The sequence below is a fragment of the Phalacrocorax carbo genome, chromosome 4 (assembly GCF_963921805.1).
Source record: "Phalacrocorax carbo chromosome 4, bPhaCar2.1, whole genome shotgun sequence".
NCBI lineage: Eukaryota > Metazoa > Chordata > Aves > Suliformes > Phalacrocoracidae > Phalacrocorax > Phalacrocorax carbo.
Window position 1 is genome coordinate 61103986 of NC_087516.1, and position 27597 is coordinate 61131582.

The 27597-nt window shown below is 40.8% G+C and overlaps 1 protein-coding gene and 1 long non-coding RNA gene across 3 annotated transcripts in view; one reads left to right on the forward strand and one right to left on the reverse strand.

The window, feature by feature from the left end:
* Positions 1-11776, forward strand: part of TECRL (trans-2,3-enoyl-CoA reductase like) — a 73776-nt gene extending 62000 nt beyond the window's left edge. For both annotated transcript variants that reach the window (XM_064450183.1, XM_064450182.1), the window contains 6 exons: positions 44-116; positions 2169-2212; positions 5905-5962; positions 7278-7363; positions 7790-7835; positions 9394-11776. In XM_064450183.1, the coding sequence (XP_064306253.1) occupies positions 44-116; positions 2169-2212; positions 5905-5962; positions 7278-7363; positions 7790-7835; positions 9394-9521 (435 nt within the window). In that variant the 3' untranslated portion in view covers positions 9522-11776. The remainder of the gene's footprint in view (positions 1-43; positions 117-2168; positions 2213-5904; positions 5963-7277; positions 7364-7789; positions 7836-9393) is intronic.
* Positions 1-27597, reverse strand: part of LOC135313135 (uncharacterized) — a 91434-nt gene that overhangs the window by 1880 nt on the left and 61957 nt on the right. The gene's annotated exons all lie outside the window — the stretch shown is intronic.

Sequence of the window (27597 nt, forward strand, 5' to 3'; positions counted from 1 at the left end):
CTTTCTAACAACAACAACAAAAAGTATCTTTTGTCCGTTCCAGGGCTGTGCCTTTTACTGGGGCTTCACTTCCTGGATTGCATACTACATCAACCATCCACGATATACACCACCATGTATGTATAAGCAGAACACTAAAGTGACCTTGGTTTTAAAAAGTTTATGCAACTTTAATTCCCCCAAAATCAAAAGGTGGCCCCCACATGAGATCATGTGCCTAATCTAGCCAGAGACTAGCCTTTACTCCGTGTCAGAAGGAAGACTGTTGTGCGGGAGGCACTCCTGCTGTGCCACTGAATGTACGCTCCTGTTCAGAGATGGTCATTTGCTGTCCAGTTTTACGCGCTAGAAATATTGGCCAAGTGGAGAAAACACAAAGATCGACATGTTTTGCTCATCTTCACGGTGTTTGTATTATGAATGCCAGGAGAGAACTAGAGCTGGCTGCATTTTCTTGAAGGAGATACTTATTTGCCAAAGATACATGCTTTTCATGAAAATTAAGATTTTTTAATTTTAATTTATTTTTGTTGAAACTAGTAAGAGTCAATCAGATACTGCTGATGAAAATGAAAAAAGAAAAAAGTCCTATGCTTTCACTTCCAGATTTCATTCATCATGTTGTTTCATCATATTTTATTGTTGCACTGCTGTTTCTTCTTGATTTTTTTTCTTCTTGTTTGCTCTTTGAACTTTTGCTTCTTTTGAGCATAACTGTCATAAGTTTTGTTTCCTACTACTTTACTTTCCTTGCTACACCTTAATCTTTCTTTCCCTCTGCATCTTATACTTATCTATAAGCTTTAGGAACAAAGGATTTATTTTGCTGTTTTTATTTACACTCGGCTAAATTGCTGATTTTTGTCAATCAAAACTTTCTCCTACATAGCACTTGCTTTCTTTTCAAAATAACACAGAAGTTCTGTTTCATAATTATGCGATTTATTAAAAGACAGTTGAATTTGGTGTGGCTTTAGCAGTAACACTGCAACAATGTTGAAACTTCCCTAGACACATTTTTTAGCAGTCTGGGCCATCAGATCAGTAGGTGCAGCTTCTTTATAGAGGAAACCATTTCTTCAAGACACAGCTTTCCAACACAGAAAGCATTCAGAAGAAGTACTTCTAATTGCTTGCCACTGCCTTAAAATGACAATTATAGGTACGTGGGTCTAATGCTGGAGGTCACCAGCCCTCTGGCGTAGTTAGCTGGATCAGTAAAACATTGATGGTTTGTTTTGGATGCAGGAGCAGGTGACCTCCACAGCCGTGCCCAGAGGTGGCTGGTCTGGGGACAGGTAGTTGCAGAATGCTATGTAGGAGCGGTACATTAAATCAGGCTGACGAAGGGCCCACGAACAGCGCCTGCTTAGCACCTACATACTGACATGTTGACATGTGCTGGTTGTTCTGAGGAGTTTTAGCACATGCCTTTGGCACCACAGAGGATTCATGTGCCAGCCAGAGTAAAACGGTTCTCAAAAGTAAAGGCTCAATGAGAATTGGTCAGGGAAGTGAGGTCCATACACATGGTTTGTGCCCCTCAGCCACGACCAAGGTTTACTTGAGAACTGTAAACCATTGGAAGTGAACATCATACAGCACTACTGTGGTCTGGGGACAGCAGCAAAAAGAAGAGGCCAGGCAAAGGGCAGGCAAAAATTGCAAAGGCTAAATATATTTCTTGCATGGTGAGACTGTGAGGCAGATAGTGGCTACATAGTAAAGCCTCACTACTTTTAAAAAAAAAAAATGTAGTGGATGAGTTATGTCTTGGGTTCTCTGCTTATGGACGTACAAGGGCCTATGCTCAAGGCTGTGATTCCCAGTCTGGTTCTGGTACTGACTTTCACTTCATCCCTCCCCTTGCCTTTCCAAGGAATTTAATACCACCAGCTTCTTTGACAAAGCACTTGGATATATGAAGCTGACAAATACAAGAAAAAATTAGGTGAAAACTGTCTTGAGATCAGTGGTGAAGAGACTGGCATTTGTAGAGTGCTGTTACTATCTGCATTGTCTTCATATTGTGTGTGATAATATCCATTATGTCTGCAGAGCCTGTCAGGAAAGAAGTATTTCTGTTGCTCAGCACTAGATTAATTTCACCCACAGCAAACCATGTGCATACTGTAAAACGCAATTTACAGTTTCATCCTGTTTTCTAGCATTTGGCCACAGACAAGTTTCTCCTGCTGCCCTTGCCTTTCTGGTACGTACAAAAATAAAGTTTAATTAATGATTGTGGAATAGGAGTAACTCATAATTTAGCAAAATGCAGTAATGCTGCTATGCATTTGTGTGCGTATATATCTCTACGCCCACAGCCCTGTGTCCTTTGACTGATTTTACTGATGATCTATTAAGGTTTCTAGGCCAGAAAGTTGTCTAGTGCTATTTACCTATACAGAGCTTAACTGAAGTACTGTGTCTGAGAGCTGTGAGAACATCATCAGCATCGTTACTATTCATGATCGTGTAAAAATAATAATATTTAGACAGATTGGAACTTGCCATTTTTAAAACACCAAAGAATTCCATCCTAAGCAGACTCTGCAATAGCATTGTGTACCCTGAATAACTTATCCTCAACAGCTATTAAAAACAATAAAAACATCCCCTGCCAAAGTGGGTTAAGCCAAGGGAAAGCACAGGTGACAAATGACATCTGAGACTACCAAGCCTGATGTCTGAATGAACATAATCATATAGTGAGACAGAGGCTTGGTAAGAAATTCTCACATGAGAATATATATTCCTTTCCATCCTCTGTAGGCATTGCACTTGGACATGCTGAGTGTTGACTTACCCAAGCAAGCATGGGTTAGTAGCCAAACAGTCAGCCTCTTTGAAAATCATATATAAAACAGCTTCCAGAAGTATAACAGGAAGACAGGACAGTAATATGTCTAGGATCCTTCAGGCAAACACTATTCAGAAAAACACTCAACTCCTTGGCAATATTTAAATGCTTTTGTAAATCAGGGCCCTTAAAGATCATGGTTTTGGTAGTGTTTGTCACCGGGGGTTGGCTGTGCAGTGCTCAGCTTTTCCTGCCCTAACAAGGTATAGCGAAGACGAGCAAAATACTCATATGAAGTAGTTCACATACTCAGTTAGGCTTTCTAGCTGAAAACAATAATCTTGCGCTGCGGCAACAGGAGGTTGTGGCAGCGGTCGGCAGTGGTGTGCCCGGAGCCTTACTGTCTGCGCCCTTCCCAGCCTCAGGGATTACCTGAAACCAGGCAAACGGCTTGCCTGAATATTCAGTGCTACCAGTAAGACTAGTCCTCATCAAAATCTCTGCATAGAAAAAGCCTCTTTCTCTAATGAAACATCCCTCCTCTCCTCAATGTAACATGCTCTGCTATAGCTTTTATGGAAAATGCTGCCATCAAGCAGAGTCCTGTGGGGGTATTTGCTATAAAATATGGCCACCCCCTTCAGACCTGCATCTGCACCTGCTCTGTGGTCTGAATTCTTGCAGGTGTTTTGAGAACTTCCTACCCATAGAAACTCAAAACACTTCCCTTTCAGACCTTGTTCTGGCAGGTTCCCACACAATGAATTTAAAAGAGCAACATGCAAAATAAAATAATTTGAAGCTGGTTTTACAGGTTTCTAAAGCATATGAGTAAAATATCTAGGAGGTTTATTTTTTCCCCCTCTTTTAAGGCTTGTCTTTATTACGTATCCTGATTTAAGTGTATGTGTCTGCAGCTGCCATAAACAACGGTGCTGAGTAATTTGAAGAATGTCAGCAGGCCCTTTTGAAAGATTCTCATATTTAGAGAAATGACTCTAAGCTTTGCAGGGACGTTTTTCGCATAGGGTACACATGGAATATAAAGAGGGGGAACAGTATGTAGACTTCAGTATTTTACCATCATAAATATTGTAAGCCGTCTTTCTGCTGTTCCCCACTGCCCCGTATTTTTATATTATATCTGAGACACTGACTAAGGACTAGCTTACATTTAGCAGTACTTCTTGATATAGAGCATTAGCAGCCACATTTCTAAAGAGAGACATAAGAGCTAATTACAGCAGAATGCAGCTGCGGAGTCAAAGGTAAGCCAATAAAAATCCCTGCAGAAATGCCCTTTGCTTGTTTTAGTTAGAATTGATTATAGAGTTAGTAGGTGTTAACTACATTAACCTCTCTTGCTCCACAGTAGTATGGGCGTAGCACATTTCGGTATGTATAGTGTTTCACAAAAACACTTTTAACTTTGAAAATTTTTTCTTTAAAATAATAGTCATCAGAAACCATCATGTTCCTCGGTCATAATTGGAAGCACGTAAATTAAAATTACTTCTATTGCTATGGCTAGAATTATAGCTTCTGATATGATATTTTATAATAGAATTTCCTTTTCTGGCTATTTAGCATTTTACATCTGGTGTTTATGATAGATGACAGCCAGTTAGTTGTAATTAAAAAACATAAAAGGACTGAAGGATTTGACCCATGACTACACATCCATGCAGAATAACCGCTTTGCTAATAGAACTGATTTAAACTTTCCTAACAAAACCACAGAAATCTCTCTGCCAAAAAGCAGAAAATCCTTCTGCAATGCTCTCTGCAATGTTCTGTCAGATAATAGCACATTCCATTATAAAATGAAGTTACATATTCCTTCCAATTAGTTTTAATTGAAGTTTCTTATGGATGAATTTCAGAATTAGCTTTAAAAAATTACAATCATATTTCTTTTTTTCTGTATGAATTTTGGGACTTTACACTTTTAACATCTCTAGGTTTTAGCACTCTTCATTTTTATTTTAATTTCTTAATTTTTCCAGCCATGCAAAATCTAGAATTACAAATGATATAAGAAAACACAACTTTTTAACACTGCATTTTTTTTTTCAACTGAAGAGGAGAAATGAGTCTTCAAAACTGGAAAATAATTTAAAAAGTTCAATTCACTCTGAGACCGAAATATATAGAGTGTTTAGGTTTTCTTCATAAAGCAGGGGAAATACGAAAAATATAAAATTATATTGTTGTACTGACAGGCTTTCTTTCTCAGGAATTGAAACTAGTTTTCCTACAGGTTCCCACTTTAAATATGGGTACTAATTGGTTTTGATTCTATAGTAGTTGTAATTGATGAAGTACTGAAAGCCACAAGCAAATCTGAAATCACCTCATACTACATGCTGTATAACCAAGTAGGGAGACGTGGTAGCTCTTCCAAAGATTTAAACCATCTAAATATTAAAGACCAAGTCTGAGAGTTTGGTGAGGGCTGGAAATGGCATCCCCAGAGAGTAGCAGAACCAGGAATATAATATAACAACAGCTCCTTTCATTTATCAGTTCCCGACTACTATCCATTCACCCAGTCTGCCCTTCAGAGAACCACTGCCTGTTTGTTCGCCCTATTTCTCCTTCCTCTGTGACTTACCTAGAGAAATGGTGACTGTGCTCTGTAACCGGCGTAACAAAGGTGTCACACTGAACACCTTTGGAAGTGTATGTACGAAGAGGGTAGGTAGGCACATTAACTCAAATGACTGTAAAATGTCACATTTTACAAAACCATTAGTCAACTCTTCATCTGCTCCTTTGCAGGTTGGATTCAAACCAAATCCTGATGATGATCAGTTCAGAAAAGCATCTTGCTAAATTTCCTAGACCTCAAGGAGTCTCTCTGGTCTCCCCAGACCAAAGCATGTTGCTCATGCTGGTCATTCACCCAGGCTGTGCCCATGGTGCTCACTGGACACTTGGCAAAGATCACAGAATGTATTTCCCATGGGAGAGTTGTTTCAGAGTACATATTTTCTGGTTAGAGACTAAGCTGTAACGAGGGGATTCTGGTTATGCACTGCAACGCAGTTACCGCAGCATTTTGGGCGTAAAACTGACAATATGTTTTTAATATCTTGCAGATGTGTGAAGCTGGAAATCACTTTATCAATGTAGCTTTAGCTCACCAAAATTATTCAGGTCTGTCTTTGTTTCCTGTTTGTCTATTTAAGACTGAAGTGTGCTTTAACCTATCCATCTTCTGCTGGTACACAGTAATTTATGTATCTAGATCCACAGAATAAAGAAAGATGAAGTAGGTACCATGCCATTGGTATAACGTCTTCAAAATAAAAGTGGTGACAAGGAAACATTAGCAAGACTGTTGTTGTTACAAAGCTTATAGCAAATTCATCTTAATTATACACAACTGCAATTTAAATATGGATTTAAACACAGAAGTTCTCTAAAGCATCCTGTTGACTGACAACAGAAGATTCAATTTTAAATAAGTTTCAGAAACTTTTAAACTAGATTGCAGAGTTTTATATATGTGCATCTCATGCAAAGATATATACACGCACGTACAAATAGACGAAGACAGACTTATGAATAGCTGCACAAATATCAGTGTATATGTGTGCTCTTAAAAGGCTGCTCCAAGCATGGGTTTTCTTTTGTACCATGAGAATAAAAGTTATACTATATATAGTAGAAAGTAAAATATATTTTTCAGATAATAATAGTATAATTTCGCCTTATAACACCCTATTCAAGAAAATACTTCACCACAGTATGATCAACTTAACATGCTGAAGTCAGTTTCTATTCTGGAAAGATTTTGATGTACTATGGTTAGGCAGGTGCTTATGTTGTTTGTTGCAAGGGGCCTAATTCAGTTTAAAAGCAGCAGGAGCCAAATAATTAATCAGTGTTCTCAGTGCCTACAAGTATTAAAGATAGCATTGTTGCCAGAACTTAAAAATGAAGTGTTGCATATGTGGCATTTTGCGTGAGCGTTATCAGTGGCTGTAGAGAGTCATGCTGTTAGCTCTGGAGTTGTTTTGCAGTGATACCCTGGGATGATGGATGAGGACGCGAGAGGGGACAGGTTCAGATTCATGAGTCAGGCTGAATAAGATACAGCTGCATCCTTTACATCCCAGAAGAATGCCCTTAGCCCTTGCCTGCAGGCTAGTCCGCATTAAACTACTTGTCTTTCTCTTCCTCTGACCAAAGGTTGCATCCTTTGTATGTGCCAGACCTCTCCTGTAAAAACTGATACATGGCTCGCTAAGCAGCATTCTCACTAGGACAAATGCAGCTTTTGCCGTCTCAAAAGATTTCACTGAAACTTTTTAACAAGTTGTAAAAAACTGAGGGCACTGGCCAAGGGGATGGGTGTTGCATGAGCAAGGTGTGATAAGGCTCAGTATCCCTCCCTGTATTCAAACTGGTTTTGTCTGTTTGCTTTTTTTCCCCCTTCTTTTCTTTTTTTTTTCTTCCTTTCATAAAGGAAGTAAAGCCTGTTTTCCAAGTCCAACCTACAACCCCTTCACGTGGCTCTTCTTGCTGGTTTCCTGTCCCAACTATACGTACGAGGTACATGACTTTCTTCTGCTTATACGCAAAGGGTAGGTGGTTATTGTGTTTCAGATTTTGCCTGCAGAAAATCTGCAGTGCCTCCACACTGTTCCCTCTGCACATCAATCGTTATGTTCGTATGTCAGAGCCTCCTTGCTCCCGCAATGTTTCTCCACCAGACCCTTCTCTTCCCTCACATCAGCATCACGACTTTCGTGTATATTCTACAGACTCCCCAGTGATCCAAGGGTTTACCACCCATCTCTTCACCCCCATCCAGCACATTGGGGGGTCCCTTTCTAGCTATTTTCCCTCTGCCATTTCTATTATGAGTATCTTGCTTTTCTGCCCGGGGGAGCTTTTGGGGAAGTGGTCACTTTTGAAAACTTGCCCTTTTGCTTTACATAAAGTATACAATTAACAATGCCTTTTTCTTTGCAACAGGTTGGGTCTTGGATTAGTTTCGCAGTGATGACACAAACCCTGCCAGGTAAGCTTGAAACAGAATGAAGATAGCCTCTAAATTTTTGTTTGCAGGAGTGAATTCTGGAAATATAAGATTTGCCAAAAAATTTATGCCATATGAAATACAGCCATCAAAGGGTCCCTGTGACTTACTCTATAAACCCTCAAAGTGCTACCCTCAAAAGCTGCAGAGAGCATGAACACTACTGCAACACTGTCTTTTTGTCAAAACCAGCTTTTTGTGACATACTGTTTTTTCTTCTGTTTCCACAGTGAAAACAGACTTTGAAATTTAGAATTAAAAAATCAGTATTCTTCATTTACAATCAATCATTTTTGATATAGGAAAATTTCTTTGCATTATAAATCTGGAATAATACTTCTAATAGGGAAAGGAAAACAGATGTACTTAGTATTTCAAAAAAGGACAGACAAGCGTTCCTGGTAGCATTTCCCTGTTTGCTTATTTGCTTATATCAGGCAGCCAGCTCGTAACAGCAGCCTGCGTAGTAGCGTTTGCAGCTCTTGCTCAGTTCTTTCCTTAGAGACCTAAATACCCATACAAATATGGTCCCTGGGACTGAGCTCTCCAAAACATCCACTTTTTAATTATTTTTCCATTCCAAAATAGAAACCCATAAAAGCTATTTGCAAAAAGTAGCCCCATATGGTTTACAAATGAAGAAGAAAGGAATTTCAGAAGTGGATTAAAATGCATCACGCAAAAATTAAACTTTTAATTTTGTTTGAAAATATACTACATTTTTGTGCTTTATGCTCTGGTATGGAAATGACCTGAAAGTCTGGGGACCCTGTAGGGCTGCATTTATGAGGGCAGGGAGCAGCACCATATGCAGCACACTCATCCTTGCTGTAATTGTCCCAACCATAACTTGACCAGATGCCAAATTAATGTTTCTGATCCACCAGCTCATTTTAAGGAAGAAAGGGTAATTAATTTGCAAAAAACACCCATAAGAGTATTCTCCAATCAGTGCCACTCAGCCCAAAGGGAGAGGTACCCAAGAGACCACTTACTGCCTCCTGACAACCACAGCAGGGGCCCGGGCATCTATAGGTGTTAGGCATTGTGAGATCTTGCTGCCAGGCAGCTAAATCTGTTTGTACACGTACTGCGTGCTTGCTCCAGGGCCGAGTTCTCCCTCGATGCAACAGGAAGTTACAACACAGCCTCCTGTTATAATTGGGAGCCAGAAGTAAAAACGAAGAAGTGTTATAGACCAAAAGCAAACCAGAAAAACAGTTGACAGAGGCCGTGGGTGATTCTGTGTTGAGACAGCACCATGCCTAAGGAGGCCTTGTGATTTATGGTGAAGTCACAGGTGTACAGGGTGTGTCTAATAGACGTGAACATCGTCTGTGTGAGTTCTGGTGCGGAGGCTGACCCTCAGGCTATGGTATATCAACAACTGCAAGGCTGAGAGCAGGGGCAGAGTTAACTTCTCTCTGTCTGCAGAAGAGACTGGAGTCTTCCATAAACCCTCTTGTACTCACAGAAACAGACATTGCAGGAAGACACATGATCTTTTTTTTTTTTTTTTTTTTTTCTTCTACCTTGGTAGTGGGCATTTTTGCTTTCCTGATGGTCATCCAGATGTCTCTCTGGGCCCAAAAGAAACACAAGCTGTACCTGAAGAGATTTTATCCAGAGGTGCGGAGAAAAGCAGCTATGATTCCTATCATCTTCTAAGCTCTTCAAAAGAGTTGAAGCCCAAGTGTACAGTTCAAGAGCTAACTCAGAGTAAACGAGCCATTTCACTCAGTAACCAAAGTGGATCAGAGGAGAACTACTGGATATCTTTTCCAGAAAATTAACAGTTCAAGATGAAGAGCTTTTAATTAACTAAAAAAATGTAGCTCTTGAATTCTTGGTTCCTGCTAAAAGATATGATTTAATTAGATTTTCTGTAATGGAGCTAATTGGGAAGGGACAAGAAAATTGCTTATATTGAATGTTAGGCTAGATATTTAGCTGGTGTAAATGGGCACAGATGCTGCTAGAATTAACGAATACAGCTCATCTGCATGCATTCAGGTCTGGTGATTTTAAGGTTCAGTGTTAGATGTTGATGAGAGTCTTGGATTTTTGCATCAGAAGATGTTTCACAGCCTTATTTCTATTAAACAGCACAGAAACAGCACGTTCTGCCTCAGCTCCTCTAAAGCATCACATCAAAGAATGACAGCTATGCTGTTAACACAGTTTAGCGTAGCTTTACAAGGTTTCTCTCTTTTTTTTTTTTTCTTTCTAATTAAATCTCATAGCAAATTGTTCAATACAAATTGGCTTAAATTGATCACTGGAGAGAGGTCTGGCTTTCTTTTATTTTCAGGTAGGCAGTTCAGTCCCACGATCCCAGGAGGGGAATATTTGCAAGGTGCTTCCCATCTTGTTATTAATTTGCAGCATGACCTTGGGTACACCATTTAAGTGCATCCCCCTTTCTCACACTGAACAGTTCTGGAAGTAGCAGATGATTTTCTGGACTAACAAGTGTGTTAAGATCCCCTTGACTGTATGCAGTCAGGCACTGAACACCATTCATCTTACTTGTATAAAGCACTGTGAAATCCTTGAGCACAAAGCGAACCAGAGTACAGCTCGTTATCGGAAAGGAAAGAGAACCTGCCAAATGCATGTCGGTCCATAACCGAACTGCCTCAGATGGGCACTGCTGAAAGGCTTCAGCTCCCCTTCAATTTGGCCGGTCTCTATCTGCTCCAATGCTTTCCAGGACATTATTTTTTAAGGGATTCTCTGGGCTTGTTATTCAAGTCCTGAAAACCCTTGTTTAGCTCTGTTTGCTAACCAGTGGCATCCATGTCATGCAAAAGTACAATTTTTAGCAATTTTAGTAACAGAGAGTAAAAGAACCAGAACTGCTTCAGTGAGTATTAAGATATGGAGGGTTAGAGCATTAAGTCCAGTTTTCATTCTACTTCTGTTGCAAATTTATCAATGTCTTTTGGCTCCCTTGGGCTGGTGAAAAAGCTTGTCTAAAGAACTTTAATCATTAGGGGAACACTGAAGTACACAAGCAAGGCAGGCAGTTTGTCTCCTAAAGGCGTTGTTATCTTTGCAGCGGCTCAAGTGTTCTCACAAAGTTAATTTGCCCAGTAAATTGGGTTCATATCCCTCTTCTAATGTTTAACTCACAACACTTATCCTATTAGCCACTGTAACTCAATTTCATCTTGGTAATGTAAATAAATCATTTTTTAACTTGTAACCTGTGAACACCTAGAATTTTTTATTCTTCTCAATGGAAAACCCAAGCCACAGTGAACATCCAGTTTTCTAACCCAGACTGCTAATAAAGACCTATTTCTGAAAAATTATCTTCTGTACTCTTTAGTCACTTATACCTAACAACAATATTTCTGAAACCCATTTTTTCCAGCCACTGTTAGATGCATGAGTCAAGACTGTAATATATTTTTTTAATCCAGCTACTGGGACTGTTTTCATTTCAAGTTTATTAAATCTCTCATTTTAGCAATCTTCAAGTTTAAAATAGTTCATGTGGGAGGGTTTCTTGCCAAAATTACTTACTTATCCATTGGTCTCTTGACTACAATGGCTGCAACTTTAAGTCTGTTCAAGGCATGTTTCCAGAGTGATTCCAATTGCTAGGAGCGTGGTTCCTATTCAACAGTTAGCTTAGGCAAAGGAAGCACTTCTGGAATTTTTTACCTCCCTGCGTAGTAGTTGGTCACTCAGTACATGGCATGGCGGGGAGAAGGATTTTGGCTCCTGTAGTGAATGACTAAAGTTTTCAAATGGGGTTAAGAGCTAACACTAGGTAAGAACAAATGAAGATACATTACAGAAGGCTGCCTCAGATAAACATGGCAGATGTTTCGAGGTTCACCAATGAGGTATTGACCAGCTACAATTGCTTTGAACAGTGTTAAATGGCTTCACAAATAGCAATAAATCCAACTTCCTGCACCTTCACAGATCTTTCTGTACTACTCTTCCCTCTCTGATTTTCAGGGCAAGTTCCATATGATTAGAACAGGTAAGTTACCTTCCTGGCATGGGGGGCATTTTTTGCTTTAAAACAAAAAATATATAGAAATGGTCAGTCTTTTTTTGATAAACTTTTGGGGGTGCCTTTCTTGTGGAAAAAAAAACAAACACAAAAAACCCCAAGTGAACAAAAAAAACAGGCAAAAAGTAAGTATCACTTAACAAAAAATTGCTATCAATGGTGATTTTAGCTACAAGCGCCATGCACCTTTTGAAACAAAACAATTGTCTTCACACAAACATTTTCATAGGAAAGTTTGTCACAACTGTGCTGATTACCTGGGGAAAAAAATACCTTACTGACCTCTAAATATACTGGTATGTCTGGTATTAGGGGCTGATGAGGAAGTAAAGGCTTAAGTGCAAATTCCTTTAGGAATATTTTCTCTTAAGCACAGACCTAACTTTTTCAGACCCATCAGTAGAAGGAAGGCACAGGCAAGGCCACACCACCACCAGAATGTCATCATGTTTCAAGGTCAAAGAGAAGGAGTTAACCTCCAACATGAGCCATCAGATGCAGCTCAGGTAGTTGCTCCCCATGTTGGTCACTCTTAATATGGAGCTGCTTCACAGGCATTGCTAAGGATGTCACTATTCTGGTGCATTGGATGCACTGGTGTCCATGGAAAAGGGAAAACAATCAGGACAATGTGAACTACATTTTGCAATCCTGCTTCTCCATGAGGACCATGAAATCCACTACTTGCAACAAAACCCAGTTTGTCCCTTTGAGCTAAATCTCTTTCTGATGCTGTTTTCCTCAGTTTTTGCATCTGGAAAGGTGATAGACTGCAGGGCAGTGAATTCACTCCCCATGGTGTCCTTCCTTTGCCTTTGATCCCAGGTCCAGCTTGAGCTGCCCTGTGGCTTCTGTCTGCCCCAAAGCTTTCCTAACAGCTCACAGAGGCAAATGATGGCATTTGTCATAAAAGGCAGGAGGCAACAGCACTGTACAGGATTAAAATTGAGTGCTTGACATTGCAGACACATTCTGGTTAGATATGAGGAGCTGGTGCAGTCACTGGCACAATTAGGGCCCCATATATAGGGGCAATTCCTGCTCAACTCTCCTCAGAAGCTAAGCCATCTACACCAAGAGACCAAAAATAAAGCAAGGTACAGAGACATTGGGCCTACTAGACAACAGTTTTGGCAGAGACTGTGTAAAAATAAATAAGATGATGTACTAATGGGTCCTTCCTAGCCTGTCCAACAAGGGCTGTGTCAACAGCATTGCTTGGCCTGCGGGCTCAAAGCATATCTCAAAATAATTGCTTTCTGGTCCACCTGGAGAGACTGCTCAACATCCAGGTCCCTCTGTGTTCACCCTGCAGCTTGCAGCTGGGTTTCTGCTGTGATCCTCCAGATGAGTGAGTCTCATCTTTCCCAAAGTATTCCCAAGACTTTCAAATTCTGGAGCCTTCAGATATGCAGCTCAATTTTTGTGGCCTGCTCTTGCCATGAAATGCCAACCTGGAAAAGAGCAGGCACCAGCTCAGGCTTCTTGGTAGTGCAGGGAGGCGTTGTGATGGGGAACAGAAATGGCAGATGCTCCTGTACACAGTTTGGCAGCCTATATTTGGATCCCCAGTTTGAAAAAGCCCTTAAGACCCAGACATATGCTTGTCTTATAAGACAGTTACTACATCTTCGCAGCTGACAGGAGTGAAAATGATCTCAGTCGTTTCATGTTTCCATAGGGAAAGTAGAGCTTGAAAGGACACTGAAAGCAGAAGTGAATAAAGGCAGATGGCCATCCTTTGTAAAAGATGCAATTATCATCAGAATATCTTGTACTTTCCATTGTTTTGTATAAAGAAAGTTACTCTAAATTGGCTTTTATCACACTAGGAACTGAGATAAAGCAGCCTGATATCAAAGTAGTTCTCTGAAAGAGAGCCTGCAGTGATAGCTAAATATAATAAAATAAAAATCACTGAACGTAAAGACTTCTCTAGCATATTATAAGAGGAAGAAAGCTGTAGGAAAGCAAGAGACTATTTATCTATTTATAGTTTATCAGGTGCTACTGAACTAAAAATTAATTCAAACCATAAAAAGTTTTCCAGCAAGGTAATATTTTCCACATAATGCTTTATTGGCTTCCCTTTTCTGTATTTTCCTAGGCACAAGTTTCGTCTTCAAGTGATATTCCCTGTCATTAACATTCATGAAAACTTTTAGAGAAATGCACTGTATGACTGTTCCAGTGTTCCACAGATAAACGTAAATGAAGTGTCGTGCTGTCACTGCACACAGATTAGTATCTACATGAATAATATTTTATTATGAAAAGCCTGGTTTATCATAAGTGACTGTATAAAGGCTGCTGTATAGCTACGCTTAAAGGCAATTTTCATATCACACACGTTAGCATCGCGGAAGAATGTTTATTTTAATGGTCTCTGCATATCTTCAGCCATATGTGACTCAAACGTACAACTGTTTCTGCAGGTGTCAGAACCAAGAGCTGAGCTGTCCCGGGCCTTTATGATGGTCCTGGTGTTTGGTTATTTATTTGTCTAGCATACAAGAGACTGACCCTCACCTGGCTCTGCCCTGTGAGGACAGCTGAGAAAACATTTCCTTGTCCATCTTGTCTGACTGGACAAGCCGTTGTCCAGGTGAGGAGTGTCAGTCACTGTGTGACTGAAATAATCCACAGTGAATTTCCTTGCAATGTAACAGTCAGTCTAAAACCTCTTTACCAAAGGAAAAGACAAGTTAATGGGTCCTGAAATATGTGTGCTTAGATTAAAAAAATCTACCACATATTAACACCTCCACAATACTCAGGCTTCTAATGTGTATCTGCTTTTATCTAACTTCTAAAGCCTTTGAAGACTGAGGAACCGAGTAAGAGGAAATCATTTATAGTTAAAAGAAATATGATAAAAGTATTCAATAATACTAATGAATTCCTTATTTTAAAAAGCAAACTTCACATCTTTTGTCAAAGAAATCTGATTGTTAGCCAGCTCTCTCCTAATACACAGGATTATTCCTGTGAAAAAGTAATATAGCTCTACCAGTGATCCCAACCATACTCAACAGGAAGGCTTTTGTTTTAAAATTACAGGTTTCACTATCTGGGGGCTCTTTTAAAGCACAACAGGTCAGGCTCCAAAGAAAACAGATGACATGAAACATTCTTTTCCTCTTATTCATAGTGAATAGTTGAAGAGTTTTCAGTTGACCAGTAAAACACTGTGACACTAAGTTACAAAACAAACATTTTAAAAGATGTCCCTCTCCTCAAGACAAGAATAGTAAAAAAAAAAGTACTTTTTGTCTTTTCTATTAATAATATGGGGCCATTTCACAGATTCAAGGGCATACTTGCAAAAGGAAACATTGATTAGAGAGCTGAAAGGACCAGAATGTGGTCACAGTGGGCTTTTAGGGATTAGCAGCTATGTCTTTTTGGAAAGAAATTTCACTCTTTTTGACAACTGAGCTTTACAGAAATGGATTAAAGATGACACATCTCCGATATTGTATCTAATGGAAAACAAAGTGCCTATTCTTAAACCAATAGGGAATATTTGTCACCTATACAAATGCTGTATTCTTCTACCCTCTGGTTTACATCATCGCTTTGCAGAAGGTTCTCTGCATTTGGACTTGTGCGCCTTTCATTCTACCTCTTAATTATTTACCTATTAGAGCTTTGTTATACCAGTGATGTCACACCGTTAACCAATTCCAGCCCCTGTTGCCATTTTTAGATATCCTTCCAATAGCCACGTGAAGCACGATGCCATATTCAGAGGCTTACCAAACATCCCCACCTTAATCCAGTTGCAGAGCACAGAGCTGAATCTAGAAGCAGTGAATTGCAATACTCTTCATGAGTATTAACTTCATGAGCCTTAACTTCAAAATGACTCTCCTTGCTTCCTTTGCTCCTAACCTCTGCAGGGCTAAAGCCATTCAGGGACTTCTCTCTGCAAAAATACGGGTGTAATTCCTCCAGGTTTGCACCAGTGTCTTACTACTAAACCATAAATCTGTAACAATAGAAGCTACAACACTCTCACGTACATGTTTGATATGTTTTCTTATTCAAAGGGCCTCGACAGGTGAAAGGATGATGGATATTGTGCTTATATGGGTACAGGGACAAAGTGAACAGGGCTGTAGTAATCTGAGAGCTGGTGCCTACTCAGGGGCTCAGTGCCTTGGGCACATATCCCAGGAGAGGACAGTGCAATAAAGATTTACAGCAATCTAATAAAGGCACTGCTGATCTTGATTATGGATCTGAACTTAAATAAACAGGTAATCTATTCTGATCACATGAAAATATTGCTGGAAACTACACCTCAAACATTTTTGAACTTGGCTGGGAAATACCAATTTCAGAATAATTCTCGCTCACACACTCTAAGCATGACAGACTTGCACAGAGTAATGCAAGTTACACAGGGGATTACTGCATGCCCTGTTATTATATGTAGTTACTTGTCTTCATTTTTTCTCAGGGAAATTAAGTGCTTTTCCTACCAGAGGGGTGGTGGCAGATTTTCCTGCCCTTACGAACTGCAATACCAAATCCTTAGGGGAGACACAAGATTCTGAGCATGTCAAAGCACGAGAGCTTCACAGAATCATTCAGAAATCATTCACAGAGAGATAACGGTCTCCACAGGCTGTCCCGCTCCAGTGCTGTTGGCCCTGAGCCCACACTGGACCAAAGCTCACCACAGCCACTGCTTCTCCCTCAGAGTCCCTTTGTCCAGGGGCTGTGGCCCTGGCCAGCAGTTTCAGCGCACAAGTCCTCTTTGGACTGCTCAAGAGCTGAAGTGTCACAAGCCACACAGCTGCCTGCTAGGAGGTGTGCTGCTCCTGCAAGGTCAGGATGCTGAAGCCAGATGCAAGATGGGCTTAGCCATCTAAATAAGCAGCCTGCTAAACAGTTTTTCATCCTTGAGCAAGCTGCTGATGTTTGCTTCTCATCCCTTAGGCAACTTTTGTGGTCCTTCCCAGCCTGTGCTTTGTTAAGGCTCACATCTGACTCACTCTCAGTGGTAGAGGACTGCCCAGACAAACAGAAGTAAGCACAGCAGCCATTGACATCAAACACTTAGAAAAATGACTACTTTTATTTACTGGCAAACGGTTTATATAAGAGCACTAAATCTGGGAACGTGCAACAGGCAATATGGGGCAATCTTGCCTACTGCAGTTCTGAGGCCTTGGGACTGCAGATGAATATATCATTCAAAAGGAATATCTAAGCAAGAAAAGGAAATATGTTGTGTAATCACATTGTTGTGTTGTAATTATATGTGAATAACACATTATAAAACATGTTGACAAGATCCCCAGTTCTCAACAGCCCTTCGAGCAGTCACTTTTCAGATATCATTGAGCAAACAGAATGAAAATCAAATCCTTCAGTGCCCACAAATATATGGTTGACATATACAATCAATAGGCAGTTACAAAGAGAGAAAAACTGCAGGAGTTTTCTTTTTGGAGATACAGAGTGGGGGGAGAAACTTTGTTCCCCCCCTTCAGCAGAGAAAATAAAATTGATTCATTGGTTACAGTGCAAGGAGATGAGCATCTCCAGCAGAAATTAAGGGCACAAGCAAGGTCATGACACATAAAATTTCAAGCAGCAGCAGACAGGACTGGCTAAAATGACAGCCATTTTAACTGCAATTGTCGATAAAATGGTCACATTAAGAGGCAGGCTGAAGGATGGTCAAAAGGGCAGGCTGGTAGAGAAAACATAAAAAATGTCCTCTGTCACAACAGATGTCTGCAGACGGGCCTTCTCCTGATGCTGTCCTGATGAGGAGAACGATGGAAAACTCAGGGCAAGTAGGGGTCCTGATGTCTTGGTCTCAGGCAAACCCTGTAGGACTTGCCAGTTGAAGGTTAGTGGCACCAAAAGCCATGCCTGGCATTTCTATTACTTCTAGAGCTTCTAAGGAATTTTCCTGCAACATTTTCTCTCCTTCATCCCCAAAGGATATACTATATGCCTTTATGTTGCAGAAAAACATTCTAGAGCCCCAAGAAATGAAAGCCATCTGTTCTTTGAAAGTAAAGTGCCTCATCTAGGATTTTTTTTTTTGGTTTAGGATTTTTTTTTTCCTTTTTCTAATTAATACAAGTAATCTATCAGCTTGCTCGCACTTCACACATAGCTGAAATACTAAGCATTTCAGCATAAGCTAGGAGAGAAAAAGTTCAATTAATCCAAAATCACTGGTTTTTTTTTTACTTCCATCTTTGATTCATGGAAAGTGTTGAATATTTATGTTTACACCAGGAATCAAAATGTACTACTTCCCACTGGGGACCCCCCTCTCCAAATCTCCTTTTTAGGAATGAGTTGCTTACAGTGCTTCTTACCCTCAAACCAAACATAACTTCATTGCTAATTACTGTAAATTATAAGTGCAAGGGACAGCATTCCCATCTTTTCAGAGCAAGAACCAGCTGGGCTGAATGCTGCAAACTGGAAAGCATAGTGTTTGATTTTCCCCGCAGAAGCATCCTCTGATTGCTCTGTACATGGAAGTCTGACATAGCTTGAACTGAGAGTGAACCAAACCTGATGCTTCAAACTGCTGAAAAGTCAAAAGCAGCAGCGGGAAGATTCAGCATGCTGCCAAGGGGGAAGCAAATGTAGCTGGAAAGCTCTAACCTTTTCTTTAACAAACGTAACTTGGGGTAAGAATATCAGGGGAAAAAGGGTGTACCATAAACGAGACTTATTGTACACCCAGACTTTTGCTCTGAAAGTGGGCTACCCTTATACTTGAAATGGGAGTGTAGATATGGGGCCAGTGTCCAGGTTGTTCCATCCATGGGATGTATGTGGGAGAGAAGCAGATGAGAAACAGACTGCCTCTCTCCTCAGCTCCAGTTTAAGTGCTGGAGTTTGCCACTAGCATGAGCTCACTCTCTGGGAGGAAGCAGAGGGTCTGACAGAGCAGAGGGTCTCTGAGACCCCCTGGCTCCCAGAGATAACCCGGTGGTGCAATGGGTCACACTTTTCCCCATACCTTGCTTGGCGCTTCAGCCCCAAGAGGCTTCTCGTAATGTCACCAGTCTGCCTGACTCCAAAGCGACCTCAGGACAAGAAGGGCCAAAGTTACCAGAGACACCAAAGCATCCCCTGATGAGTCTTCTAGCAAGCCTCAGCGCCCCAAGTGAGCTAATAGCCTTGAAGCCCCACGTTCCCCCGCCCTCGACAGTGCCATAGCGCATTCCCCCAAAACAAAAGCTGCCTATAGTTGCAGATGGCCATTGTAATCTCCCTGAGTGACATAAATAAAATAGATGGATGCAGGCAGACTAATGATCTACTCTAGGACGCTTGGTTATGATGCATTGAAAAGAACAGCTGGTTGTCAGCAACATATTTACCAGGAATTTAAAAGACAACAACAGCCATATAATCCAGAGGATTTAATGACAGAGTGGAATGAATGCTGAATAAATGCTCCTTTTGATAAACTCACAAACATTTGGGGGACGCAACAGTGATTTATATTCTTCTGGGAGAAATAAACAAATTAATGATTTCATGGCCTTGTGGAATCAGAATTTTGTAAATGTGAATTTCTGTGTACTTTCAGATTAACCTTTCCTTTCTTGGTATTAGAAAGAAACAAAACATGGAATTTTCAACTTGCAAGAAGCTCCAGATTTTTGGTATTCACTTCGCTTGTTCTGCCTTCCCTAAATCAAATGAGAAAAATTGTTGCATAATCAAAATGTATTGTGCAAGAGAATTTCGAACCTGGTATACAGTAAAACCATGAAACGACCATACCAAAATATTGTGGTTTAACCCCACCCGGCAGCTAAGCCCCACACAGCCGCTCATCCACTCCCCCCTGGTGGGACGGGGGAGAGAATCAGAAGGGTAAAAGTGAGAAAACTCATGGGTTGAGATAAAGACAGTTTAACAGGTAAAGCAAAAGCCGTGCTCACAAGCAAAGCAAAACAAGGAATTCATTCACTCCTTCCCATGGGCAGGCAGGGGTTCAGCCATCTCCAGGAAAGCAGGGCTCCATCACGCGTAACGGTTACTTGGGAAGACAAATGCCATCACTCCAAACGTCCCCCCCTTCCTCCTTCTTCCCCCAGCTGTGTATGCTGAGCGTGACACCATATGCTATGGAATATCCCTTTGGTCAGTTGGGGCCAGCTGTCCCGGCTGTGCCCCCTCCCAGCTCCTTGTGCACCCCCAGCCTGCTCGCTGGTGGGGTGGGGTGAGGGGCAGAAGAGGCCTTGGCTCTGTGTAAGCGCTGCTCAGCAGTAACTAAATCATCCCTGTATTGTCAACAGTTTTCAGCACAAATCCAGAACATAACCCTATACAAGATACTGTGAAGAAAGTTAACTCTACCCCAGCCAAAATCAGCACACAAAATTTTACCTTTGTGCATGTCAAAAATGTTTGAGTAAAAAGTTTAGTTTTCATAGTGTCAAAATATTTCCTAGCAACATGGTAGAATCGCTGCAGTTGACATTGCAGAGTATGACAGTTGCATTTAAAAATAACATATCATCCAAACTAATCCAAATAGGCAGTACTAGTGATGGGTAGAATGAAACTATTAAAAAAAAAAGTGCTCTGTCTGAATGCGTCTGTTGGATAAATTTTACAGAATTTTCAGATATCAACAAAAGAGCATTTTCCAACAAAAATTGTTCCACAGAATGGCTTTGGTCATCTCCAAGAAATGTGCTGGTAACTGAAGTTACAAAGTGCATGAGCCTCTGGCCCTACCTGCTCTCAGGCATTGGGCCTCTTGCATCTGTTCTCCCCAGTCCTCATATTTCCACACTCTCCAAAGACACAGCGACGGGCAACACGACACAGCCTCTCCTGGCTGCAGCAGCAACAGCAGTGCACCGAGCACTGTCAGCTCCCAGCTCGTTGAACCCGAGCATGCAGAAGTTGCTCCCTCCAGTAAGGCAAACCATAAGGTACAAGACTGGGAAGAAGCACCTTGGTACGTCAGCAGTTTAGGGTGCGAGGGATGCACTGTGAATCAGGGCCAACACATTCAGCATATCAGATGTCTCCAACCCATCAGTAAGAGTTCTCTCTCCTGTCCCACCCTGTGGGTGCTGGCAGGATTTGAAGCACAACCCATATGGACCCCCTGGCCAAATCAGGCTCTAGGGAGGATTTCCCCTCCTGCACACGTGACTCGGTGTGGGGGATGGTACCATCCAGATGGCTCTCAGGGGCCTGCTATGGGCCAGGAAGCCCTAGATACGTAACACCACAAATCAGACATTGCTGAAATGCTGGCAGGACTGTCAGATATGATCAACAGGTAGAGGACCATACTATTTACTGACAAAATCTTTTTCTTACTTCTCAGCATAAAAAGATGTTGCTGTCTTTTGCTGAAGTCTTTCCTGCAGTGCAGCCCCTTTCATCCTGCCTCATCATCAGACACAAACCTTCAGCTGTAAACGCGCAGCATTTTTACTGTGCTGTCATTGCTACCACTGTGCTGAAGGTAGTTATTCTGTGCCCTGACTAACTGCTACCAGCATTGTTATTAATCTGCATTACACAAATATTCAGAGCTCTCTGGTCGCTATCCTGAGCCGAGATTCAGGAACATACTGAACCGCAAGTAGACTGCAAGCCCCACACAGATCCATGGGCCAAGACTTTGGCAGCCCTCAGTCCCTGATGTTTAACACTGAAAGCAGTATTAAAACTCTTTCCCTGCCCACAATATTCAGCTATGTGAAAAGGCCATTCTTCTGGCATTGGCAAGAAGTTCATGAACTCAGCAGGGGAACAGTGTTGCAAGTTCACCAGGGTGCCTGCTTCTCTTTCTGTTGGGTGCTGGAGGAAGCCATGATCCATATTTCCTAGCACATGCTCTGTTCCCCCAGACAGCTCACAGCCTCTTTCCGTTTCCCATGCTTGGACTAGTTTTGCTTATTAGTTGCTACATTAGCACCTGAAGCAAAGATCGAAACATTGTTGTGCTAGATGCTGTAAGCAAAAGTAAAAAGGAGAACAATCCCTACTCCCCTCTGAGCATGAGGGAAGGCAACAAATCCAACAAGGTATGAGGGCGATAAGTCTTGAGTTATGGAGGATGATGTGGAAAGAAAAAAATCCTTCTAGATTTTCATTACCAAACTCATTTGAGATAAACTGGAGGGACTATAATTTCTTGGAGGGGAAATGAACTTCGTACAGTTAAGTCTGTGCTGCCAAAAGCAAAAGATAAGAATGACCTTTGCTTTTAATGTATTTGTCTTTCCATATCCGTTCATAGACAGTGAACCCAGCCTATTAGCACCATTGGTCTAACACTAAAAGTCAATTTGATTTAACCATACTTGCTGGCACTGCAAACTGCCTGACTCACTCAATTAGAAAAGAGACATTATCTCAGGTGTTGCCTAGAATCTAGCTGCTCCCTTGCCTTTTTAATGTACCAGGGATTCTGCTTTAATTCAATGTTCTGTAATCACCTGGGTTTAAATCAATCCAGGGTTGTCAAAAGCATATGGGATCAAATGAAAATGTGAAATTTAAAACACAAATAACCATTGAAGGCAGATTTTAACTGCTAACGCTATATCATTACGGCAAAGTTGATGTCATTTACAGCAACATTAAAGCAAGTGTTATTAAGAGAAAATGAGGCATTTGTCAATGAGTGTTTTTAGTGTCATTGAAGGTCTCAGAATTAACACACTTGCAATATTTTGACTAAAACAAGCTCATTCAAAGGCTCTTTCTAGTACATTAGCATCTCGTTAGACTTTGAGGATGTTTTGGATCTTCCTTCCTTAACTAGTAAAGGAAGAAATCAAATTCCAGTAAGAATGGTACAAAACTGTGGAAGTGTATCATTTGCTGTTGCGGGTACACTTTGAGATAAAAGTACTCAGAACAGAAAGATCAGCCTTTTGCCAGAAAGGATAAAACTTGATTTCCATGGTCCTAAAAGGAAATATGAACCAAATTCTGATATCCCCAACCATTATTGAAGACTTTTTGATTATATTAATTACCCATTACCTTTTATAGGGCAATTTCTTCAGTGAGAATGCACCCGCTGAGATTAGAGGTCTGTCTCCAGCATCATAAAGTTAAAACAAGCTGCCAGTGAAAATCACAGATGGGTATACATTTATTGTGAAAGCACCTTTCGAATATTCAATTGCAGGAGGAAACTTCTGAAAACCTGAGTTGTTTGCAGAGTCCTTAAAAAACATATTCCTCTGTCTCTTCTCCTCCAGACACCTATAGTGTCTTGTACAACTGGATATCTCAGTACAGCAACACACATGGGAAACCCCACCTACTGCACACTATACCGAGAAGGACAGACAGATTTCTCCCTGCATGGACAGACATCTGGATTTTGCTCCCAAATACTCGTGCATCACAGGCACCCTTCCTGGGTCCTCTTGTTTTCTCCTCTACTGCCTCCATTCCCAAATCCTTGTGTTTCCCACTCTCTTTAATACAACATTTCTGGACACAGCTGCCTCAGGAAGATGACATTTCTGTAGTACACTCCAGGGGGACTTTCTTAACACAAAAAAGCAGGTTTAAAAATTAATGTCTGGTTCTGGCTGTTCACCTTGTGGTGTTCCTAATAAAAGCCCCTGTTACACCCAGACTACATCCCTACTAAACATTACAAATAGAAATGTGATGATGTCAGGGAAAGGCTCATGAGCACATGGAAGGTTTGGGGGCAGCCTGGTCCAGAGCAGAGCACAAGGCTATGGCCAGGCTGCATCACATGAAGGGCCCCGCTGACACGGCATCTTGTCTTCTAAGGCATCCAGACAGGATGACAGAGGAGGGACACCATGACAAAGCGATTGCATATGCCTCTGTGCTGTGACTCAGCAGGGGTGTCTATGTGGGCAGAAGCCGACAGGCTCAGTGTACAATCCAAAGAACCAAACCCAAAGTATTGCTGGGGCAGAAAACACGTAACAGCAATAGCACATATGCCCAGGCAAATACGCCCTGCTTAAAAGATCTGCATCTTGCGGGCTACAGTTGGCATACATATCCAATCCAGAGCACAGCAAGAGAAACAAACCGTAGTCTTATTTGGGGGTTTCACACCTATTTACCTGGTGTTAACCAAGATATACACCCCTAACCATTGTATACATTCATTCGCATACAAAGCCGTCTTTCTGCTATGCTGAAGTATGTGAAAAGGAACTACAAGTTTCTTCCCCAAATGGTCTGCATTCATGCTAAATTATATTTTCAGGTCTTAGGCAGCTTGTGCCAAGTAGCCAGGGCTGGCATCCTCATTTACTGAAGTCCACATGTGATTAGATACAGAGAGGCTATGAGAATGCCCCTGCAGTTGGCTTACAGACAGGGTGAGACGAAAGAAAAACGCATAAAGGCAGGTAATAAGAACAAATGCTTTAACTTATAAAAGACTGTGATATAAACAGAATTGTGCTGAAATGCACTTTGAGCAGGCTTTACCCTGCCACCGCGAGTGCCAGCCCTTTCGGCTGAGGAAGGTCTGGCTCTGTGGCTTATTGCTCAATTATGAAGTTAATCAAAGAACTAATTGAGCTTGGTCAGCTTGGTCTTTTGAGCCTTTTCTTATGGATTAACTTTTATTAGAGCTAACAGAGGACATAGGGAAGGCTGTAAAGGGCAAGGAGGTGATAAGCCTGGTATGTGAGAGGAATGATAGTAGTATGGCATATTTGTGAAGACAAAATGGGGATGATTTATTAAAGATGCCATTAAAAGTGAACTTGCATTATTGGATGTGGGCTTTGAAATTAAGGCACATGATTAAGTTATGTGGAAAAACAGCAACGAGTTACAGTTCTTGACACTTTCATGCTATTTTTTTCTCTGAGACTAATATGGAGAAAAAAATTGTTCTATACTTCAGAGAAATTAGAATATTTAATCTTTTAAAATTGTTCTGGAGAGAACATATTCTGCAAATGTCTTAGCTCATACTAGGTAATGATGAGCAAGCTAAAAAGAATTTCATGCTTTCTAAAATGTAAATGTAAGGCGGCATGCTTTCCTCCTTCCCATGATCATCCAAGGCCACAATTGCCTTCCTTTTGGCTGTCTAAATAATATTTTCTTGATGAAAAGTAAAGTGCTCATGGGAACACCCATCACATAGTTACAGAGGAAGAAACTATCTTATTTAATGCACAGCAGCCAGGATTCAAAGGGGAAATATCAGAATTGAAGGTGCTCCCTGGCTATATGATTTTTCTTCATTTCTGGTATGAGATGAAAGCTACTGACTGGGAAATACAAGGCTAGTGTAAAGTTCAGAGTGAGGTGTTCAGGTGCATGCATTCACTTCTGAAGGGTGATGCAAAATAGGCCACTTCGGTTACCCCGATTCCTTCCTCCCAGGAGAGAAAAGTATAATTTTCCACATAAGACAACTAGGGGAGACCCTGATTCTCCCCAAGTTCAGGGAACAGTTCTTGCTAGCTCTGTGCAAAAATATAAACCCAGCAAGGCATAGGTGCAGGATGATAAAAGAAAAGATAAGTTTGTCTCTTGAGAATGAACTAAGAGTGTTTGTCTTACTTAGCTTAGCAAAGTGGAGGCCAAGAGAGATGTGATTGAGCTCTATAAATACATCGGGGTAAGCATCAGGGAGCCAGAAGAGCAATTTAAGCTAAAGAACAATGTTGGCACAAGAACAAATGAGCATTAATTGGCACGAATAAATTTTGTCTGGGAAGCTGAGGGTGATTTCTAGCTATTTGAGGAGTGATTGCCTGGAAGAGCCTTCCAGTGGGTGAAGAAAAAGCAAAAATAATAAAAAAAAAAACCAACAAAAAGCAAACATTAAGGAGATTTAAGGTAGAGGTTGATGCAGGTCTGACTGGGATGAGACAGCATGGCCATCTGTGATAGCAGCAGACAGAATTTAAGTGATCCTTTCCTGCCCTACTTTTCCATGTTCATTTTCTTGGTAGGATTACCATTTACAGAAACTACTCTGCTTTGCAGTCTAGGATGTTATTGATGCTTTCAAAGAAATGTAAAGACATCCTAGGAGTGCAGATGCTTGCCTTGGTGATATAAAGCCTCTGGATTTTGAACCAAATCACATGCTCCTGCACAGTATGAGAGTACGCCTGCCACAACTTATATGATTTGCTTAAAGTTAAATCTTTGCATGGTACAAAGCAGTGGTCCTAAGATGCTAATGTCACAAACAGAAATATAGAGCAAAAGACACAGCCCTTTATTCTTTAATTAGCTCACACAGTTCTTTGGCCATATCGTACATCAAGCTTGGCCATAAAAATGGCAATTTTATAGTGCATAAAAAAAAGAATGAAATGATTCACAGAGATTGAAGATCCATTTACAGCAAACATATATGCCTTTCTGAGTACAAGAGATTTCTAACAGATACATTACTGTGACCCATAAAACTACTTCGATAACTTATTTACTGTAACTTCGGGTGACATTGTCACAGATTAATGGTTTTATAAAAAGTATAGGTGCATCAGGTGATCATATTGTTCTTGAAGGGATTTTTTTGGTCAGATGTGTGATATTGGCATGTAGTGAACGGCCATTGCAATTGCTTGATGTCCATTATTTTGTCTACCTATTGTTAGTATATAAAAGGAGCGGATGAACACCAGAATAATCTGGGCAATTTAAGGCAAACCTAATTAGAGTATTTCTTGCCTAAACTTTTTACCCTGAAAACTTGAAAGACAAGATATAAATGTAACATAAATGTGACCAATTTGAAAAAAAAAAAAGATAAAATTTAAAATGAAGATAGGAATAAGAATTAAATGCTGTAATCTCTGAAGAGAACCAGCAATCAAAGTCTCATATCCTCATATTGTGCCAGATAATGAAACATTAAGCTGGAGATAATAAGATTTCTTTCCACTGGATAGTCTTCAGCATAGTTAAACCTATGAATGAACAACTGAAGTGTTTTATATAAGCGAAAGGTTATATGTCAAGGATTCTGAGGGGTGAAAAAAACCCAACCCTGCCTATTTACTACAAGCTAGCTAGAACTCACATCACTCACTCTCTTTTAAAATCGTGCCATAATTAAATGTTTTTTAGGAAAGCTTCACCACTGTGTACTGATGGGGCTGGGGATGCATTGGACACTTTTTACCTAGCTTCCCTAAGGAAACAAAGACTAGGTAATTGTGCTGTGTGTATGTGTACATGTATGCCTTCATCCTCCCCAGCAAATGTAAAAATTTCCATAAAATTTGTCAAAAAGGCAGAGAACTTAAAGACAGTAAATTCCTAAAAACATTGACAGAACTGGGAAAGCTAATAAAGAGAGATATATTAGCAGCTTCCCACTGAAGGAACAGATGGGGATGAGTCGCCCCCATCAGCCTCCAAGAAGCCAACACTGGCACAAAAAGTCATCAGGAACCAAGCTAAATTCATCCCACCACAGATGGAGCTGCCAGGTCTTTAACATGCCAGTGAGGTGCAATAACACTGGCAAATTACTGTCCTGGCTGTCTATGGTACTGGATTTCTGCGGTCATTCACCTGAGGGGTTTTACATTTGGAGCTGCAAGGAGGGGATGAGTCCCTTGTGCCAGCTATGGAGAAGAATGAAAAAAATTATCTTTACACTGTAAAGAGAAGTGCAGAAAGGAAGTATTTCAGCTGGCACCTTACAAAATCCTATGGGACCGAGACAAGCGCAATTCAGTGAAACACAGC